Genomic DNA, 23,210 nt, shown 5'->3' on the forward strand with positions numbered 1-23,210 from the left:
ATGTTCACTTTATGTACATCATGAAATACTTTCATTTTGCAGGAATGTAATATCCTACCTAATTATTTTTTTTACACTATTCAGATAAAAAATTTTGGAAAGCCAATAAAACTTAGGAGGATTGTTTTTCTTTCTCCCTTAGGTAGTTTTTTATAATGACAGAATGCTTATCCTTCAGTAATCACTACTTGTATCTATGGCAAAGTCACAATTTTGACAGCTTGCATTTAAAAGCCTTCAACATTTAGCTGCAGCCTAGCTGGAAGGAGTAAATACTGTGGGGACAAAAAGACTTCCTTTATTACCTAAGTCAGGCAGAGGCACACCACTACCACTGCTGCGGTCTTTATCTCACCTTCACTTTATGAACTAGGTGCTTTATTTTAATGATGAAGACACTAAGGCTTTGAAGAGGCTAACTAATCTATGTAGATCAATAGCCAACTAAAGGCAGAACCAGAATTCAAACCCAGGTTTGAATGACTGAAAAGTCAGAAAGTCTGAGTTGAAATTTCATACCCTATAGAGAGAATATAAAATGTCTGGAAAAATTTTAATAAAAATAATAATCTTTGTTATCTCTAGGTAGTAAGTTTCAGGTGTTTTTTCACTTTTCTTTTGTCTTTTTACATACCATTTGAATTTCTTACAATGAGAATGTATTTTTTTCCTAAAGAAAACCGAGATCCAGAGCAAAATACCAAAACAAATAAGCACACAAAAAAACCAACTGACTTTCTAACTTGAATTTAGAGAGCCTCAAAATAGTCTTCAAGTAAAAGAGGATACTAACGGCAGGAGGAAGAAAAGGATAGATAAGGAGCAGTGTTTTTGGACAGACTCATACAGAAGCCACATGATAGGTACCCTAGCCTATCACCTTTCTCTTAAAGCTTGATTCACCTAGATATTTCCATCTTTTGACTCAGAGACCCTCTCTATGAATATATCTTTAAAAAAAGCTACGTGTAAGAACTCGTTCATGGCAGCATTACCTATAATGGAGAAAGAGCTAGAAGCAACCTAAGAGTCCAAAGTTAAGGTCTATCAATAAATTATAAAGGCCAGATAAAAATAGTGTTTATTATGCAGGGGGAGAAAAGATACACCATCACAATGTTTCTTTTATTTTTTAAATTATCTTTTCGTTATTATAATGTGTTCCATTTTTAAAGTAAAAAATTACTGAAAATCTTTCCCTTAAAATGCTGGCATCATGATTATGTTTTTAGAAGTAATAAGGATCAAACACATGGTGCTATAACCATATGTAAAAGTCTCCCAGTTGGAAAACAGAAGCAGGAAGTTCAAACACCCTAACTAGGGGACAATAACATGGTGATGTAACTGACCATGCGAAGTAGTTCATTCATAGGAAATCACTGTGAGTGGTATGAATTGTGAAGTTGTAACCATATTGAGACTGTAAAAATGCACATATTAAATGCCTTCCAGCTTCTTAGGTCACACTCTATCTTAACGTACAATTCAAAAGCCTTTTACAGATGAAACCTCACATTTGCAAGTGTACTAGAGAAATTTATGCAGAGGTATCCGGACAGATAAGAAAAAAGGGCCCCAGGGTTGGGGCCAGGGAGAGGGAGGTTTAAGAGAGAGGGGATATATATTTATATATATATATGTATATACATATATATATGTATGTATAGTTATGACTGATTCACAATGATGTATGGCAGAAACCAACACAACATTGTAAAGCAATTACTCTCCAATTAAAAATTTAAAAAGGGTGGGGGGGCACCAAAAGTGGAATAAGGTATTTACCCTGGTCCACAATACGGTACCCTCCACGCACTTTAGCAGTGCTACTCTCAACAGAGCATGACAGCTCCTGCTTAATCAATATTCACAAAAACTCTAGAAAATTATTTTATAGACCATAATCTAATATCTTTTCATAAACTTTTATTGCTAGAAGAATACAGACCAAGACAAGACAGACATGCATAAAGAACAAGGGCTGACTTCTTTAGAATAATAGGATGGGCTTACAGCTGTTCCTGGTAGAGAAGGACGACAAATGTAGCCTTAGAAGATACTAAAAACACAAAACAGTCTGTGAATATTATGTGGTTTTTTTTTAACACCATTCTCACTTCTAAGTGAAATTACCATGTACCTAATCTTTACTGAAGAAAGATGTGGTAACAGTGACTAAATATAACAATGACAAAAAGAGAGGCAGTTTTTTTTCCTACTTCTGAAGGCCTTAAAATATAGCTTTTCTCAAAATCTTTTATTTTCTTCACAGCCTGTTAACTACTTTCTTTTCACTAGAAATTGAGGAAAGCAGCAGAAAATCATGAGTGTGACAAGAAAATGATGAAATAGATATTTGGTGTGGCGTGAGGAAATGACTGTCACGTCCCCAGCCAGTCATATTCTATATAAGAGCCTGCAGAGAACCAGAGGGGATCACATTCCTCACAACTCTAGAGAACATAAGGGTTCACATAAGATGAGTGTCCCTGTGGCTGACTCTTCCAGTTTTCAGATAGTTAGGCTCTCAACCCAAGTACAATGGCTATTTCCACAGAAAAATTTCATTTTAGTATTTTAAAATATCATAATGCCCCCAAGAACTCCTATAATCCATAACAAGAACTATCTGTAATCAAGAATGTAATATCACCCCCTCTCCTGAATTGACATGAGCTCTAAAAATAGGAAATCCTAATATTGCTGACCTTGGGACTTTATGCCTTATATTTTATCCAAAACATTTTCCCTGTGTTCAGCCTTAAAGAATGCAAAGTGTCACTACCTGCTCTTAAAGACTGTGTAGTGATACTTCCTGCCCTGGGAAAGTGATTGTATTTTAATAAAACCCTTTTCTACAAAGTTTTCTGACTTAGCCTTTGGAGATTAATCTCATACTTCCTTGCAGTAGACTTGGATTTAAATGAATTAATCCAGGTTCGGCCAAGGATTTCAAATACACAAAGCCCAGAAAACTTGGCTTCTGGTCTCATGCTATAAACCACGACCTCAGCTACCCAACACATGCTTCTGCCAGACATTATGATTAAAGCAGTCAACCGTGATTATGGTAGGTAGCTGAACCCAGGTTTAAAAAAAATCAACTTTAAATACATTCCACAATGCTTTACAGAAGCAAACAAAAAGAAACAAACAAAAAAGAAAAACAAAACACAATTAATAAAAAGCTGATTTTTGTTTAAAACACCAAGCAAGGAATGGACATATGAATATTCCTAACCTGCAAAATGATTCCTCCACATTATATCAGCGAAACTCATTGGTGGGCCACTGGGAGGGTAGTGTTTACCTTTCAGAGGCTCATGATCAGTCCTTATCATATCCATTAAGGAGTTCTCCAACGAGTGCAAGTTAAAAGTGTCATAGGGCCGACTCCGGTCCTAAAAATAAAAACAAAATAATACATAAAATTACTTCATAAAGTTAATAACCATATCATTTGCTTCTTGCCATGGATTAATGACATGAATCAAAACTCCAGGTAGTTTTAATAATACACAGTCATTCTTTTCATTAAGAATAATGACTTGACAACATGAAGTTTAATATGTTTTCATAATTAATTAAATTGTACCTTTTTCCCTAATAATTCTTTAATGTATATGCCCCACTACTTCAGACCAATTTTCTCTCAAATGAACTGAAAATGTAAATTCAAGAAAGAGTCAAGTGAATTGACTTTGCCTTCTACCCTTCACACTTGGCCTCTACTATCAAATGAATATTCTATTCAAATGAATAGAAATTTTTTTCCCTAGAGAAAGACACTAAGAGCTCAGTCTACCAACAGAAACATTTCCCTGAAAAATCAAAAGGAGGCTATAGTTTCAGTGTAATTAATTGAATTGGGCATCTTTAATAATTATTACTAAGTTCCATACATTGGGGCTTCCCTGGTGGCTCAGAGGTTAAAGCGTCTGCCTGGAATGCGGGAGATCCGGGTTCAACCCCTGAGTTGGGAAGATCCTCTGGAAAAGGAAGTGGCAACCCACTTCAGTACTCTTGCCTGGAGAATCCCATGGAGGCAGGAGCCTGGTAGGCTACAGTCCATGGGTTCGCAAAAGAGTCAGACACAACTGAGTGACTTCACTTTCTTTCCATACATTAGATATACTTTATAAAAATTAAAATGTGTCCAAAGTACTAAAACTACCTTTTGAAAAACTGCATGAAAAAACCTTTAACCCAAGGTTGTGTGCTTTCATGATGTTAGATTCAACAACATTTTGAAAACAGAGAGCTAACACAAACTAAGTGAAGGAAAAAACTGTTCTACTGTGTTTCATTTAAGCCCATGGGAGACCATCACCTACAAATTATTTTTAGTAGTATGAGCCTAAAAGGAAGTGTGGTTCATGGCCTAACTTAATACTATAGAACAGATTTAGTTTGCTTTTGTTAAAGAAAAGCAATACAGTCATAAACCTCAACAACCACACCAAATCAAACTACAGCAATGAGAGATTATTTTCAGGGTCCTGAAGAGTTTATCCAGCTTTGCAAATGATCACTTATCCTCCCCTTTGAGCAACAGAATAACAAAATGACTGCCTAGATGAGCAAAAAGGGATACACTAGGTAAAAACCTCAGCTAGAGTCATCATTTTCCAGCTTAAGTCTTAAAATCTTGGGGAGCTGTTTCCTTCTGGTTTCTAGAAAGTGTGGCCATATACCTATCCATGGAGGTGGAAAGGAAGGTGGCATTTCCTCAGCACTGAGCATAAAGTGGGAACCCAGAGGGTAACTGAATGAATGAATGCAATAAGTTTGGCTGAAGGACCCAAGAAGAGCCCTAAACTGAGAACCAGAAGCAAAAGTGCTTCAACAACCACAATCAACGAACAGCTTCTGGACATCATTATCTAACCTCTCCAGTCTGTGCCTGAAATTTCTTCCTTTATACAAATGAGGGGATTGAACTAGATTATTTATAATATCCCTTCCAATCCAATACTTGTTTTTAACTCACACATGAAGAAGGGTACAGATGTCTTTAAATTCACACATGAGGTAGAGGGCACAGATATTTTCAGATGCTACAGAGAGAAATTTCTTTCTCACAAACCTTTAATGACAAGCTGAGGGCCAGACCCTGGTGATTCAGAGATGAATGTTATAACCTAGTCCCTGTTTGCAAGTAACTAGTAGAGGGAGACATAACCAGTTAAAATAAGAGTATGACAGGTGTTTTAACAAAGGAATGTAAACAGTAAAATGAAAACTAAGTCACATCTATGTCTTAAAGAGCATACAGGGGCTTCCCTAGCAGTCCAGTGGTTAAGACTCTATGCTTACAATGCAGGAGAGATGGGTTCGATCCCTGGCCGGGAAACTTAAGATCCCCCATGCCATGCAGTGCAGTCAAGGAAAAAAAAAAAAAAAAGACATATATTTGTGTGTGTATAATTCTTTTTCAAATCACATTCTATAAAATCGTGTCTTAAATCTGGACCTGTTATTTAACCAGCAATTAGGCTTGTCTTCATTTATTCTTGAAGTCTTCAGTATTCTCATTGGCAAAATGGGATCTTATCTGGGAAGATTAGGGTGAAAGAAGTTAAGTATTCATTTTACTCACATTGTATCTGTCAAAGAGCTAGCACTCATCATTTCTTTGCTTTTTAATAATTTTATTTACTTATTCACTTTTGGCTGTGTTAGGTCTTTGCTGCTGCATGGGCTCTTCTCTAGCTGCACAGTTGCAGAGAGCGGGGGCTACTTTCTAGTTGCGGTGCATGGGCTTATTGTAGTGGCTTCTCTTGAGAAGGACAGACTCTAGGGCACTCAGGCTTCAATAGCTGTGGCATGTGAGCTCAGTAGTTGCAGCTCCCAGGCTCCAGAGTACAGGCTCAACAGTTGCGGTGTATGGGCTTGGTTTCTCCACTAAGAGGTAGATCTTAGTGGAGATCTTCCCAAATCAGGGATCAAACCACTGTCTTCTGCATTGACAAGCTGATTCTTTACCACTGAGCCACCAGGGAAGTCCAACATTTCTTTCTTTACTGCTGCCCTCCCACCCTTCTCTGCCTACACTCCATTTTTTTCCTTTTTAACACTCAGCAGTTACTTGTGCACTAATGGATAAGAAAGAGGCATGAAATACTTTCTTTGGTTCTCCACTTTGGTCCCTATATAATTTAAGAAGGTCCCTTCTTTTGCCTTTAGAATCTTGCTGCTGATTGCTTGTTTTGCTTTGGGTTCAAGATATCAGTGGAAACTCCAATTATTTATGGAGTAAAGCTTAATTTTCAGAAATGCAAGCTTATCTGTACCCAAAATAATAAGTATCATATTCTTTGCCCAAAGCAAGAAGTAAAAAAGTATGCTGAAGAGTAGTCAAAAGGACAGACTATTTCTGGCACTGACAATCCCAGATTGTGTCTAAGAGCCTTCTATCATATGTATCCACACTTCTAACTAGAACCCTGCAGATGTGGGACTACTTCCAAAAAGGCTGATGAGGTGAAGGAACTATTTTTAAAAAATGGCTGTTTGAAGGCATTTTAGAATCTTTCCAGCCAGGACAGTGTATTTTTTCTTTTTTTCATTTAATTCTTCATATGATCCTTCAAGGTAGATAACATATTCTTTTTACACAAGGAAGGTAAGGTTCAGAGAAGATTCAAACCTGGATCTGACCTCCAAACCAATACTTAAGAAGTATAAAAACAGGTCCAAAGAAGTTGATCTAAGCTATATGGGATGGTAAACGGAAGTTCTACAGAAGCATAGCATTGCATTCAATTACCAATGAAATGACCTTCCTGGCAAGGCGGCAGTGAGTTTCTGTCAGAGGACTATCAGATATTAGATGACTGCCTGTCAGGAAAACTGCAGCAGACACTTGGAGAAGGATTCACGTATCTAAAATTGTTCCCAACCTGTCATATGGTTAAAATCACATGTAGAATGGTTAAAATGCAGGTTCCTGGGCTCTGGCTAAAAGCAACTTAATTATAACTTAAAAAGAAATGAATAGGACTTTGCTGGTGGGTACAGTGGATAAGAATCTGCCTGCCAATGCAGGGGACATGGGCTTGATCCCTGGTCCGGGAATATTTCACATGCCACGGAGCAGCTAAGCCCAAGCGCCACAACTACTGACCTTGCGCTCCAGAGCCTGTGAGCCATAACTACTGAGTTCAGTGTACAACTACTGAAGCCTGTGTGCCTAGAACCTGAGCTCCACAACAAGAGAAGCCATCGCAATGAGAAGCCCAGGCACCACAACAAAGAACAGCCCCTGCTCGCCACAACCAGAGAAAGCCTGTGCACAGCAACGAAGACACAGAGCAATCAAAAATAAACATTTTTTTAAAAAAAGAAATTAATGTCCTGGTGATTCTTATGACTGGCTAGATTTGAGAGCCACCAGACTGGATGACTCTTCAAGTTAAGCCTTTATACCCGTGAATCTGATCACTAAAATGGGACAGTAAAGTGAGGGGAGAGACTAGACAGCAGCAAGAAATAAACCAGCTGGGTCACTTTGACAAGGGTCAGCTTTGTAGTCTCCTAATTGATTGTGGGTGAGAGAAGCAGTTGGTGGCCTAGTTTTTAAAAGAACAGACTTTGAAATCAGACATCTGATTTTTAAATTCTGGCTCTGCCACTTGCTGGCATGTCATTTTGAACAAGTCTAAGCCTTGATCATCTACATTTACAAAATGGCAGTGAAAAGAAATCTCTTTTCATGGCTGTTTTGAGTACTAGATGGCAAAGTACAACGAGGTATCTGTACCTCATTGTACTAATACTGAAATCTGTACTAATATTGGAATATTAGTGTTCAACAGATGAAACAAGTGAAATGCACAGTGGAATCTGCATCAGCTTCTTACTTGAACAAATGTCAATAAGTGCTGAGAGACTTACTTTCTTACTAAAATTAATTCTGTCTATGCCTCATCAATTTATATTTACATACGATTCACCCTTCTTAGTTTTATAAGTAGTAAACGTTGTTGAATTAACTGATTAACCAGGAACAAAAAAGATAGAAAAACTAAAAAATGTGAATTGAAATTCATCAGAAATTATGCACACAGAAAATCAGACCACAATTTATCATTTAACAACACAGGTGACAAATGGCAAATAATCACATAAAGTCTTTTTTCCCATTAGTTCTGTTTCCAGGTATAGGGAGTAATAAATTGGGAAAACACCTTTTAAAGCTTGTTTTTAACAAGCAAACATATCAGGATGTATTAGTACATATATAAATAATGTTTCCCATTACTGACTCTTTTGTCCAGAGATAAGGAAGGACAGGTGTTATCAGATGTACACAGAGGCAGCCCACCCGCACTATACAGCTCATTAGGCCTGCTTTCCCTCTTCCCCTAGCTTGACTTAATGTTAATACACTTACCAAGTACTTAATATGTGCCTGACACTGTTCTAAAAATGCTAAATGTCTTCCCTCACAACTCTGTGAGGTAGGTAGCTTTTACCCCATTTTATAAATTACGCAATTAAATCTTGGAGACAGAAGGAGCTGGCTCAAGGTAACTAGGCAGAACCAGGACTCCCTGTACTGCTTCCCTGACTTCCTCCTACTCCTTCCACCTTAAATCTTTTCCACAAACACCCACCTCAACCTAATCCTGACACAATCACAGAGAGGACTCTTTGATCCCACTCTCCCACACAGGCAACCTAACCCTCACTTGCCCTTGGTCAATGACCCTGGTTCTACTGACAACTGTTAAATTCAAGAGGAAGTTTGATCTACCCTCCAGGACAGCCTCAGGTAAGCCTCTACCAGCCCTATTTCATTTACTTGCCTTTTTCTTGGGAGAGAAATCCAGGACCCTTTCCAAACCTTTCTGGCTTATCCCCAGACATTTCCTCTCCTAGAGATACAAAGTCAAAGCTGCAAGGGGCCAAGAGAGCATTTAGGAAAAAAAAAAAAAAAGCAGCTCTGGAACCACATGATAAAATTAATCATGGTTATATAACTATTCAAAGTCACAAAGCTGGTCAGAAATCAGGATGTGAACCCAGATATGTGACTTTCAAGTTCACACCAGTAATGCTCCAATGCTCTATACTGATCAGTTGCCATGAGTCCCGTGAACAATGGGAGCTTGGCTGGGAGCAATGGGGCAGAGACAAGATCAAAAATCAAAAGGAGGACAGGTGTCTGAAAGGGCTAGCAAAGGATAAATGGGGTTGTGAAATGATATCAAAGAAAGAGGAGGAATTTCTGAAGGAGGTGTTTCTATTTATCATAGGGCTCCAACATACGTAGGATAAAATATTTCAAGGTTAAGGGCATTCAACCCATGAGCAAGAACCCACAAAACTAGCCATTTCTGAATTTCTGCCATACTGCTTTTATTATCTAATCAGTTTACATTATTTGAAACTATCTCAATTCCCTGTCCTATACTATAAACATTGTTTAAGGGAAATGAATACACTTTACCTATTTTTAAATGGATATTTAATTACATAATTAAAAATATGAATATATTCTTCTCAAACACACACACACAATATATTACAGAAAAAGCAAAAACTGCCAATCCTCCTGCCTTTTTTGCACTCTCTAAGACCACTACATACTTCTGGCAAATATTCTTTCAGATTTTTTAAAATATACACACATACATACATAGAAAACATATATTATTTTGCTATTTTTTGCTAAATGTGAAAATATGCATGCTGTCTTGCTATTTGCTTTCTTTGATCAATACTGTGCTTCTGAGATGTTGTTTAGTTGCTCAGTCATATCGGATTCTTTGTGACCCCACGGACTGCAACATGCCAGGCTTCCTTGTGCATCACCAACTCCCAGAGCTTGCTCAAACTCATGTCCATTGAGTCAGTGATGCCATCCAAAAATCTCATCCTCTGTCATCCCCTTCTCCTCCTGCCTTCAATCTTTCCCACCATCAGGGTCTTTTCCAAGGAGTCAGTTCTTCATGTCAGGTGGCCAAAGTATTGGAGCTTCAGCATCAGTCCTTCCAGTGAATATTCAGGACTGATTTCCTTTAGGATTGACTGGTTTGATCTCCCTGCAGTCCAACGGACTTCCAAGAGTCTTCTCTAGCACCACAGTTCGAAAGCATCAATTCTTTTGCTCTCAAGCTTCTTTATGGTCCAACTCTTGCATCCATACGTGACTACTGGAAAAACCACAGCCTTGACTAGATGGATCTTGGCTACTTTGGCACAATGGTATCCTGACCCCTGGTTTCTATGAAGGACACCACTACTAATGAAACATAAGGATCTATGGAATCTGACAGCCCTGAGTAAAACTCCAAGAGGCAATACATGCTAAAGATCAGCATGTAGTAATCTCAAGCATAGAATATGCTTAAGAGTACCAGAAAGAACAAACAGAACATTTCATAACAAATATTAGGTGGGATAGGAAACAATTAGATAAGTAGTAATATAAAATTTCTATTTATCACAAAGTAGAAGTCTAGGAATTTATAGTTCTAAACCAATACTGCTGTTATTTGCCAGAACATATCAAAAGCAGGAGGTCCCTATATCAAACTGAACTTTACTATAGTACCAAGCTGCTTGATAAACATTTGCCCAAAGATTACAACCTTTCTCACATAAAGGAAAATCAATGTCACTAAGCTATGGGGAAGAGAAAAAAAAAATAACTTTTCAAATGTAGATTTTCATCTCATCTTCAGTAGGTATCAAGTCCTTCAGTCAATTTTAACCATCCCAAATGAGATTATCATATTTGTAGCCCTCTGGAAAATGTGATTGTAGACTCTCCCCCAGTCACTCAATAGCAAGCAGATACACCTTTTATCCAACCCGAAGTCCTTACAAAGTTGAGATCTCTCTCACTTTCCTATCTTCAGAAAAAAACAATTGACCCCAGCACCTGCTATGAATTTTAAAATTCTTTAACATTATTGTCAAATCAATTCTCCATGCAAGAAATTCTCAAGAACCTGCAACACAGCCGTACATAAAGAAATCAAAGTTTTCTCATCCTTTTCTTCGTAAGGATGACTAATTCCAACCACTCAAACTTTTCATCAGATCATATTTTTTCCTTGCTGTACAACAGCAAAAGGATAGTTTGACCTGCTCTGAGAGATGCTCAAAAACGAGATGAGTGTGACAACTTGCAGGACAACCCAGGAGTTTCACCTCATCTCGTCCTGTTCCCTGCCACCCCAATCTTCCTGCACAGCTCTCCTCACTGGTTTGCCACAAGATGCAGTAAGAGGCCCAGTTTATCAGACACAGGGAAACATGGCTCTTAAAATGTTATTCACCATAAATGACATTCACTTTGAGGCCAGATCTAGCTGGGTAAATACTGACAGGGTCAACTGGACAAAAAGTACAAATGCTTGTTGCTACCACTTCTGACTGTGGTAAACAGCTCAGACCTAAGTACATAAGCACTTTTAAAAAGAGTGATTATACAGTTTAGCAGTATGCTAGGTAAAAGGCAGAAAGTCAGACCTAGGAAGGACACAGAAAGGGAAAGGGGTAACTAGAGAGGTTAGAAGAGCAGGGTCCAAGGAACTCTGAAAATTAAAGTTCCCCTTTTCCTAGTTATTGTGCATATGTGTTGTCCCAAATGTTAGGTGGTGTCCCATATGTGCTGGTGTTGTCCCAAAACTGTTAGGCGGCAGAATATCATCCCAAGTAACTGATTATTAGACATGACAACGTAAGGGAAGCTTGACCTTCACAACCAAAACCTATCTTAGAATATTATGCAAAGGTACATATATTCTCTATATTGTTTTCTTGTTACTGACCATAAATGTCAGAATCCATCCACAAAACTGACCATTTCCAGGTATTGTTGGATTCTACTGGTGTTCCCAACCCCAACATCCTAAAACTCCAGATAATCAACACTAATGCCTGTTATCCTCAATAAACTATAACTTCCATGGGAGCAGAGATATACCTTATTTCTCCATATTTTCACCACCCACTAGAGGCCCTGGCATATAACAGGCATTCACTAAATGACTGCTTTACATTTAAATCATCCTCCCAATGGCTTCATACTGCAAGATTTTCATTTAAAACTAACAAAGAACCACATACCTATTAGAGAGGCTAAAACCCAAACAAATAAACAAAACATCCTGACAACTGCAAATGCTGACTAGGACATGGAACAACTCTCATAAATTGCTGGTGGGAATGCAAAATGGTACTGCCACTTTGGAAAAAACAATTTGGAAACAAAAACACATGTCCATACAAAAATCTGTACATAAATGCTCACAAAACTTTATAAAACAACTTACAATTTCCAAAAACTGGAAACTATGCAAATACCCACCAAGTGGAATATTTTTTTTTTTTCAAGTGGAATATTATTCAGCAACAAAAAAATGAAATACTGATGTTCTCTAACATGGGCAAACCTTAAAAATACTATGATGAAAAAAAAAAAAAAAATACTATGATGAGTGAAAGAAGCCAGTCACTAAGAATCACGTATAATTCCAATTATCGAAGATGTCCAAAACAAGCAAATTATCCAGAGACAGAAAAGTAGACTGGTTATAGCCTAGGGCTAGGAGAGTCAGGAGGGAAATGGGGAGTGACTGCTCTTGGGTACAGGTTTCTTTTGGCCATGACGAAAATGTTCTAAAATTAGATAGTAAATGACTGACATACAATTTAGTAAATATACTCAAAGGATGAATGAATTTCTTGGTTTATGAATTATATCTCAATAAAACTATTATTTAAAAAAAGAAAAAAGCTTTCCTAAGATTTGAATAGGAATTATGATACTGCCTGAAAATCATCTAGTTTAGTCACAGCACATAAGTCCTAACAACTTCTTGAGCTATGACTGAAGAAGGCAAAGTATGTTCCATTCAGGAGCCACTGAAGGATCCAGGTAATGAAATCTAAATCACACAGTAGTGAAATTCAAAAGGCCACGCTGCTGCTGCTGCTAAATTGCTTCAGTCGTGTCCGACTCTGTGTGACGCCATAGACAGCAGTCCACCAGGCTCCCCCGTCCCTGGGATTCTCCAGGCAAGAACACTGGAGTGGGTTGCCATTTCCTTCTCCAATGCATGAAAGTGAAAAGTGAAAGTGAAGTCGCTCAGTCGTATTTGACTCTTCTCGATCCCATGGACTGCAGCCTACCAGGCTCCTCTGTCCATGGGATTTTCCAGGCAGTACTGGAGTGGAAAAGTACTGGAGTGGGTTGCCATTGCCTTCTCCAAAAGGCAACCCTCCTGCCAGTCATATAACTAATGCCATCCGTTGTCACAGTATGTATCATTTCTATTTCATTTTTTGGCTGTACTTCGTGGCATGTGGGATCTTAGTTCCCCAACGAGGGATCAAATCAAACCCATGCCCACTGCAGTGGAAGCATGGAGTTTTAACCACTGGACTGCCAGGTAAATCCCTTCATTTCTGTTTATAACGATGTCTTTAATGTTCCTCTGGAAACCCTCAAGCAGTTGCTAACCATATTACCCACAAACAGCACCTTTTCATGTCTCCTATTGTTTCTGACCAGTTTTTTTCTTTTTTAATCCCAGAGATTTCAGTCTTATACTGATAGTACCGTGACTTTCAGAGACCCAGCTTATCCCATTTACAACCTTTTAAGAATGATGTGCTCCAGTAGCTACCTAAAAGCACTACTAAGCCATAAAATATATCTAAATTCATAAACACCAAAACATGCTCTGCTGCTGTTCAACTGTTTGGGTCCAACGGTTAGGTGAGGTGACAGCAGAATTTGCAGATTCACCAGAATCTGACAGGGGCCGCGACGCGAATGCTTCTGCTCTGGCCCCTTGTTATCCTTTGATCCCTGTATTTAAAAACTGGTCAGCAAAATACAGCTGCTTTAATGCAAATAGTCTTATGGCAAAGAAAACAATAAAGCAACAACTCTGCCAGTTTGGGCTAGCACCTGTTCAGGGTTCTTCTCCCCTTCAGAAACCAACAGATGATGCCATGCCCAGTGTCCACGTAGATTAAGAGCTATGGACTCTAGCTTTTTGCTGTCACTCACCGGTCACCACTGGAGATGTCACCAATGTGCTGTGTGTTTATTTTTAAGCGGGGAACCTGGTGAGTACCATGAAAATTCACCCCATGTTGATGGACTGGAACCAAAGGAAGAGAAGTGCATTATGTTTTCTGTTTCCAAATCCCTCTCTTTTAATGGAAGGAGGGAAAAACAACCCCCACCAAACCCTGCTTCTCCAGTTTACTGTATAATCTCATCCAAGTCCAGATGAGACCAATAATAAAAACAGACTAACAACAAATATAATAGGATAAGTATAGTTAAAAGCTCTGTCTTAACCATTTTTAAAGCTGTATTCTTTTTTAATTTGAACAGGCTTGCTGCTGCTGCTGCTGCTAAGTCACTTCAGTCGTGTCCGACTCTGTGCGACCCCATCGACGGCAGCCCACCAGACTCCCCCGTCCCTGGGATTCTCCAGGCAAGAACACTGCAGTGGGTTGCCATTTCCTTCTCCAATTGAACAGGCTTACTCCCCCTTTATGACCACTGGCTCTGACATAACAATGCTGATTTACAAAAATAGCTTCCAATTTATCTCTAGAGAGAGGGAAATGGGTGGGTATACTGGTTTTCATTACAAGTCTTGTAGAATTTATTAGGTCACAGCTACCATATAATGGATAATTAATATGTGCCAGACCCTGTACTCAGTACTTTAGTTCGGTTATTTTATTTAATCTTTACAATTTTCCTATGAGGTAGATATTTTAATCTCTATTTTACAGACGAGGAAACTAAATCTTAAATTCAGTTCTCAATACAAATTAGGTGTGCTTGGAGAAGGCGTACCACACACAAAAAATTATTTGTTATGTAAGAATTCCAGGAAGGAAAGAACATCTATAAATCCTCAGCCTAATCTTCCATTTAAATGTTATCACATTTAACGTGAACTGGTTAAAGTATCTAAAATGCAAAGCATCTACATTTATTAAAATATTTGGTATTTGGAAGGTTAAAAAAAAATTTTAGTTCAAAATGAAACCCGTAAAACAAAACAAAACAAAAAAAAATGAAACCCGTATCATTCTTGTAATGCTACTCTAAGGTACTTTAGAGATTATATAGTAAAATGCAATAATTTAGATTAAAGGAAGTTCAGTCAGAATTTCCAAAATATCTACATCACAGAATATTTTTTAGAAGAACAGCTTTATCACTTTCAAATGTTAGTGCTAACAAGATTTTGCCAAGTGTGCTGAGGGCTGTTTTTCTACATTTATTCCACATACATTTATTAAAAACTTTAATATGTCAAGCATTAAAGATTAAGAAGTTAAGTGAGGCACAGCCTGTCCACAAGAAGCCAGCTGTCTCGCTTACAGGTAATTACTATATAATGAGGTAAGCACAATGACAGAGCTCTGTGCTTGGAATTATGGGAGCACAAACGACAGAGACATCAAAAATGTTTCCAGACAAAGAAGGGCAGAGGCACAGAGGCTTGCACAGACACCTGGGTCCAACTCCCTCAAGAAATCTGGAAGGACCCAAAGAGATTCCTCAAAGGAAATATATGGTATAGGCTATAAACAGATAAGACTCATTTGTAAATACTATTAACAATAAGGATATAGCTTAGGAAACCATTTCTCCAGGACAGTATCAGGTTAATTTGTATGTGAATGTGCCCAACTTCAGAATAATATTCTACCACAAAACAGTCCAAGTTTATTTTAAAGACTATGTTTTTGTGGCCTTAAATCTTTCCCCTGGTATTCAACTTTGGGGATCTGGAAGAAAGTATTACCTTTATCTGTTAAGTCAGATATGCAAATATTTATTCACAAGCATCCTAAAGCAACAAGTAATCTGATTTCCTCCTGTTACCTTTTATTTACAGAGTACTTTACATCTCTGAAAGCATTTTCCCACACCTCAGCTCATCTGAACCTCATTAGGGTGTTCTTTTGAGACTTACTTAGCATGCCCAATTCCATTTCAACGTGTCCCAGAACGTTGTCGTCTTATTAAACCAGCAACAGGGCTAACAAAAACTCCTGGAATTAAATACTAGCAGAACTGATCAACACTGCCTATGTGCCCAGTACTGTTTTAAGCACTTTACATGTTTCCTCTCATTTTTTTCTCATAAGAGAAAGAGTCTATGGAGATAAATACTATTATCTTGTTTTACTAGAAACTGAGGCAAAAAGACATCAAACAGAAAGTGTCTTAGATAGGAGTCAAACCCAGGCAATCCTAAGCTTTAAAACCATGTGCTCTTCTGTGTCTAAGTGGGTAATCACTCCTAGTTAATATTTTTCATTTGTTATTATCTAGCCATTATTTTTCTATCATTCCTGGTGTGGAGGGGTATATGTATGAAAAAGAGCTGTACCTTTTTATATTATTGTTTCTTATTCATTAAGCTGAATCCTACAGGAACAAGAGAAAGCAAAAATATGAATACTTCTAAAGTGGTTTTTTTCTGCCTATAATTTTAAATCTTTCCCACATCTATTAGATGACTGAAAAAACCCTAATGTTTTACTTCAACTTGTGTTTCAAACACTACTTTGAGGGAAGTGTTTACTTTTAAGTGAAACTTTTTCACTTAACTTGCTTTTTAAACGCAATTAAAGTAGGACCTTGTTTTAAGGTGAAGACATTTGGAGAGTCTTAAATTGACTCAATTCACGAAAATTAATTTTATTTCCAAAATCTTGTGGGAATTTGACAGCCTAACAACTGAGATACCAAAGTAAAAAAATTTACATGTAGACATAAATAAATATACAACCACAAATACATGTTTGTGTGTATATACATAGATATTCTTTCCATGAATTCTACTGTCACTAGAATATAATATAGCTTCTGGAGACAAGAAAGAACAAGCAAGTGGACTGGCTGTTCTGATTATCCTCATTCAACGAGACTATGAGGTGTGTATAGTATTCCAAAAGGAAAGACTCAAAAGACGGATTTCAAGGCACAAGTTGAGAAAGGAAAAAAGAAAGAAAAGCCAAGAAGAACTAAAAAGGAAAAAGCAGAAAGAACTCACTATTCGTACAACCATATACAAAAGATAATCAGTCTTGGGAATTCCCTTGGGGTTCAGTGGTTAGGACTCAGCACTTTCACTACCATGGCCTAGGTTCAATCCCTGGTCAAGACACTAAGATCTCACAAGCCTGAGGCAGGGCCAAAAAGAAAGAAAATCAGTCTTTTCATTGGGATGACTAATGGCAGCCAGAATGATAAAACTCTGCTGCTCTGTAGATAGGCAAAAGTAAAAATTTGTAAATCACAGCACATTGAAAAGCACTCACATTTCAATAGAAATGGCAAGCTACTTAACCTTCCTGTGAATCACTTTCCTCATATGAAAAATGAGGATAACAATAACACCTACCTTACATGGATGCTATGAAGATATCGGCAAAGCACTTAGTAGACTATGCAACTGAATGTAGCACCAGGCAAATGTGAAATAAACAAATGAATACTACTTGTCTCTATCATCACCTAGGGAAGTGAGGGTGTCATATAGCACAGTATGGCCTTTCAGAATGAAACTTAATTCCTTTTTCATGAAGTAATGATGAACTCAGGTAAAAGTAAGGCATGATTTACATCATGAACTGTGAAAGAGGCAAGTGGCAAATAAATTGTATTCAGGTGGAACTGAATACATATACATACATCTCTCTCTATATGCATGCGCGTGTGCTGTCACTTCAGCAGTGTCCGACTCTTTGCGACCCTACGGACTGTAGCCCCCCAGGCTCCTCTGTCCTTGGGATCCTCCAGGTAAGAATACTGGAGTGAGTTGCTATGTCCTCTTCCAGGGAATCTTCCCTGACCCAGGGATTGAATCCGAGTCTCCTATGTCTCCTGCATTAGCAGGTGGGTTCTTTACCGCTAGTGTCATCTGGGAAGCCCCCTCTCTCTATATATATGGCACATGAAAAACCTACAGTAATTATTTTGAAATAATAGAAGACAGGGAAACTGTTGGAGATCAAAAGAAAGGAGGGAAAATATTATGTATACACATACCCACATACAGTCCTCCCCTCACACACACATACTCTTTGACTAATACCTAAACTACTGAACAATCTGTAGTCACTTGGAAAAATCGTTGATATGAATAAAACCTCAAGATATACAGTGCTTCCAAAACTACTTTTCATTTGAATAATTTTTTAATTTTGTTGACAAATCATCTATCGTATATTAAAACTATTTCATTCAAAATGTAAACATAAAAGCTCAAAGATAATATCTACAAATATTTTTAGTGATAACAAGAATGCATGTAAAATGTTTTTGTCAACTGTAAAGAAAGTACCACATAAAATTAATAGAAACAGTGTCAGTACAATATATGCATTTAGTAATTTCTGGGAAATATTTGTTGTTCAAAATACTCACTAGCTTTCGAAAATCTGATGAAACATTCTACCTGATGGAAACAAAGACTTAGCCTAGTAGACAGTCTGTCAAGCATATTAAAAACCTCTTATATTTTCTTTGTAGATTATATATTGTATCTCTCTATTTGTTGTCTTAATGATGGCATGCTAATGGAAACCACAGATTTATGCATCAAAGTAAGAAATAAAATAGAACTCACAAGTTATAAAACTATATAAAATTTTTACTTTACTTAAAAAAATTCTAATATGTAGTGGAACTAAATGCAATTTTGTTCTGTATTTTCCAAGTCTCCTGTAAATGTGTTGTCATATTTTCATAATTAAAAAAAAAAGAAAAGAGAGAAAGAAAATAAAAACAATCAGGTGCCCTGGGCGGGGGGGGGATGGGGGGGAACTATACTATGATTTGTAGTACAGACATCCTGTACCAGATCATGACATAAAACACAAACTAAGACAAAATTGCTCTAAACATCAGTTCACTCAGACCCATTTGTTCTAAGACTATATATTTACAATGTCCAATATGGTAGCCTCAACCCACATGAGTCTACAGAGTGACTGAAATGTTGCTAGAACAAATTAAGATGTGTTGTAGGTGTAAAAGCACATCCTATATTTTGCAACATAGTATGAAAAGAACAATGTAAAATACATTATTAGTAATTCTTATACTGGTTACATGTTGAAATGATATTTTGGATATAGCAGGTTAAAAACAATATATTACTAAAATTAATGTCACTTGTTTCTTTTTACTTTTTAAATATGCCACTAGAAAACTGAAAATTATTCTATGTGCCTTGCAGTCCATTTCTTTGGGCAGTGCAGCTACAGACAGATTTAATGACAACTCAGCTTGAATTCCTATATTCCAAAGTTAAAATCACTGACTATTCCAGAAGCTAGACTAGTTTACAAATTTCACCAATCCCTGCCCAAACTATGCTAATTTCTGACCTAAAACCACCCTATGACTAACCTCAGTCAGTCAGTTCAGTCGCTCGCTCAGTCATGTCCAACTCTTTGTGACCCCATGCACACCAGGCTTCCCTTCCATCATCAACTCCTGGAGCATACTCAAACTCATGTCCATAGAGTCCGTGGTGCCATCCAACTATCTCATCCTCTGTCATCCCCTTCTCCTCTCACCTTCAATCTTTCCCAGCATCAGGGTCTTTTCCGAGGAGTCAGTTCTTTTGATCAGGTGACCAAAGTATTGGAGTTTGAGCTTCAGCATCAGTCCTTCCAATGAATATTCATGACTGATTTCCTTTAGGATGGACTGGTTGGATTTCCCTGCAGTCCAAGGGACTCTGAAGAGTCCTCTCCAACACCACAGTTCAAAAGCATCAATTCTTCGGCACTCAGTTTTCTTTACAGTCCAACTTTCATATCCATACATGACTACTGGAAAAACCACAGCTTTGACTAGACAGACCTTTGTTGGCAAAGTAATGTCTCTGTTTTTTAATATGCTGTCTAGGTTGGTTATAGCTTTTCTTCCAAGGAGCAAGTGACTGCATGGCTGCAGTCACCACCTGCAGTGATTTTGGAGCCCGCAAAAATAAAGCCTCTAACCATTTCCATTGTTTCCCCATCTATTTACCATGGAGTGATGGGACCAGATGCCATGATCTTAAGTTTTCTGAATGCTGTTTTAAGACAACTTTTTCACTCTTCTCTTCCACTTTCATCAAGAAGCTCTCTAGTTGTTCTTCGCTTTCTGCCATAAGGGTGGTGTCATCCTCATAACTGAGGTTATTGAACTAACTTCAGCCTCCAAAATTTACTTATGTACACTAACTCCCCCACTTTTAAGACACTCATGAGACTGTCAGGATGGTGCTGGCTCAGCAAGTTTAGAAAATCTGGCTTTGTATGATCAACTGGTTTCCCTGGTGGTCTCTGTATGTGGCGTTAACAAAGTCAATGAATTAAGAGTTGTAAAATGCAATAAGTCATACTGAGGAGGTGTAACAGGAACAGTCAGTAAAAAGTACTCATATATAGGTTGTTCTGTCTAATGATTTAAATTATCTAAATTGAAATCCACACTTGTAGCAATCTACCTTCTTCTGGAAAAGTGAAAGAGCAGATCACATGGGCACTAAAGTTCCTGCTACAGAGTAGGAGTATGTAACATTAAACTAGACAACAGGTATACTGTATCAGTTTCACTAAGGTTTCTGAGTTTTATAAAAAGGCTGGAAACATCATCTAAGTTTCCAGACTGTAGAATCCTTATTATTTTCTTGTTTTGTACCCAACTCCTGACAATTTAGAGTAGAAATGAGTGGAATTTTAAGGAAGAAACAAATGTGGCCATCTCTACTACTTTTCTTTCAGTCTTGGTAGTTTAGTCACTACATCATGTCTGACTCTTTTGCAACCCCACTGGACTGTCGCCTGCCAGTCCCCTCTGGCCATGCGATTTCCCATGCAAGAGTACTGGAGTGGACTGCCATTTCCTTCTAGAGAGGATCTTCCTGACCCAAGGATCTCCTGCACTGCAGGTGGATACTTCATCGACTGAACCACCAGGAAAGCCCTCTCAGTCTTAGAACTCAGTAAAACACCAATTTAAGTCCAAAGGCCAGGGTAAACCCCCTCGTCTAGAGCTGATTATAAGGTGGCAGGTTAGTTGACGTCCACCAAGTTTGCCCAGTACAGAGTGAATTACGTAGTGAATTACATTGTGCCATTTTGATTCCTTTCAATGGCGACATTTAAACTCCAGAATTATAGCCACTTAAATAAGCCGTATTTATGAAAAGCTAAATATACCCTCAAATCACTAAACAGAAAACCATACATAAGACTCAATTTCCAACTTTTCACCATTGCACGCATACTAATCTCAAGTAACACATTCCTACTTACTGTAAAATAATCATCCATTCCACCCAAGTTTAACTATTTTCTTGTGAGGAAACTTCCTCAGAGTTCTCCACATCAGCAAATTAGAAGATTTTCTTAATAAATACAGACATCAGATACCCTCCAAATCCTATGGCAACCTAACTACAGAAAATCAGAATAAAAATCTTAACTTGGGAACTATGCATTTATGACAAAAAAACATTTACTTGATTTATCAATACGATGAACAACAATCAATCTTGCAACTTCGGCAGTTTTACTTTCACTTTCAACAAGTTTCTTATTTCCCCACTCTCAATGAATACTCAAATCAAGTCCATATTAACAAATGAAGAATGATTAAGAATGACCACTGAGAAAACAGTATTCCAAAACCAAAGAGAAAATTTTACTTTTATTTTAGATCACTAATACCACTTCATAATTAAATGGTCTATTCAAAATGTCTCCACAGACTGTGTGTCTATATGTGTACACACACATGTAAAAGGGAGAGATGTGTTCAAAAAACTAAAAAAATTATAAGCAGAGACTCTGTTTTCCAGCCTGCCTTCAAGTCTACAATCTACAGTGAGCCAACATAAATTGCTGAACATCTAAGACAACTCTTTTGTGAATTCTGTGAAGGAAGAGCAACAGAAGGTGTTATAGGGAACACTATAGCATGAAGAGACACCCTCATTCACTGCCAGGACCTGACCTTACATCAGTTCTGCATCTTGACTTTTAATTCCATGCCTGCTGCTCATCTTTACTTGAACAGCCCTTCAGTAACATAACACTCACCCTATTTGGGGACAGGAATTCAAGAAGTGAAAATATCCCTGTTGGGAGTTTAAGAAGAAAACAGGCAAACAGCAATTTTGATTTCTTAAGCTTCAAATGATAAAATTCAGACAGAAGGTGGCAAAATTCTGCAAGTGCCAAAGAGAAGGGGGGAAGGCCATGCTCTTCCTTAGTCCTTTTAATGGATAAAGACCTCTGTAGAGAAGGCTGTAGAAAATATACTGTCACCACATTTTAGCTGGGGTAAAGCCATGAAGGGAAAGAGAAAGATGAGGAGAGAAAAGCCTGTTTTAAGCATAACAGCTCAGAAGAATCTTGTACTCCAATTCCTCAACCCCATCCATCAGCACTCCTGACATACCTCCCTTTGTAAGTTTTCTCAGTTATACCTCCCTTGTTGAACTGGTTTTCATCTGATTCTTGGCCTGGGTAGTAGTCATAATAGAGCTCACCTTGGATTATTTGTGAAATGATTTATCAGTGTTATTTGAATTTTTTTATAGATTGATATTTCAGAATAAACAGTGGGGAAAAATTCAGTTCAGTTCAGTAGCTCAGTCATGTCCGACTCTTTGTAACCCCATGGACTGCAGCATGCCAGGCTTCCCTATCCTTCACCATCTCCCAGAGCTTGCTCAAATTCATGTCCATTAAGTCAGTGATACCATCCAACCATCTTGTTTTCTGTCATCCCCTTCTCCTGCCTTCAATCTTTCCCATCATCAGGGTCTTTTTCAATGAGTTGGATCTTCATATCAGGTGGCCAAACTATTGGAGCTTCAGCATCAGCCCTTCCAATGAATATTCAGGACTGATTTCCTTTAGGACTGACTGGTTTGATCTCATTGCAGTCCAAAGGACTCTCAAGAGTCTTCTCCAACGCCACAGTTTGAAAGCATCAATTCTTTTGTGCTCAACCTTCTTTATGGTCCAACTCGCACATCCATACTTGACTACTGGAAAAACCATAGCTTTTTTGGTCAGCAATGTCTCTGCTTTTTAATACACTGTCTAGGTTTGTCATAGTTTTTCTTCCAAGGAGCAAGTGTCTTTTAATTTCAAGGCTGCAGTCGCCATCTACAGTGATTCTGGAGCCC

The 23,210-nt window shown here is 37.9% G+C and overlaps 1 protein-coding gene across 7 annotated transcripts in view; it reads right to left on the reverse strand.

The window, feature by feature from the left end:
* CPEB3 (cytoplasmic polyadenylation element binding protein 3) overlaps positions 1-23,210 on the reverse strand; it is a 191,094-nt gene that overhangs the window by 107,344 nt on the left and 60,540 nt on the right. For 5 of the 7 annotated variants that reach the window (XM_043926632.1, XM_043926630.1, XM_043926631.1 and 2 more), the window contains exon 3: positions 3,245-3,404. In XM_043926632.1, coding sequence (XP_043782567.1) covers positions 3,245-3,404 — 160 coding nt within the window. The remainder of the gene's footprint in view (positions 1-3,244; positions 3,405-23,210) is intronic. The other 2 variants (XM_043926634.1, XM_043926633.1) reach the window with 1 other exon arrangement.

This window comes from Cervus elaphus, chromosome 15 (assembly GCF_910594005.1).
Source record: "Cervus elaphus chromosome 15, mCerEla1.1, whole genome shotgun sequence".
NCBI lineage: Eukaryota > Metazoa > Chordata > Mammalia > Artiodactyla > Cervidae > Cervus > Cervus elaphus.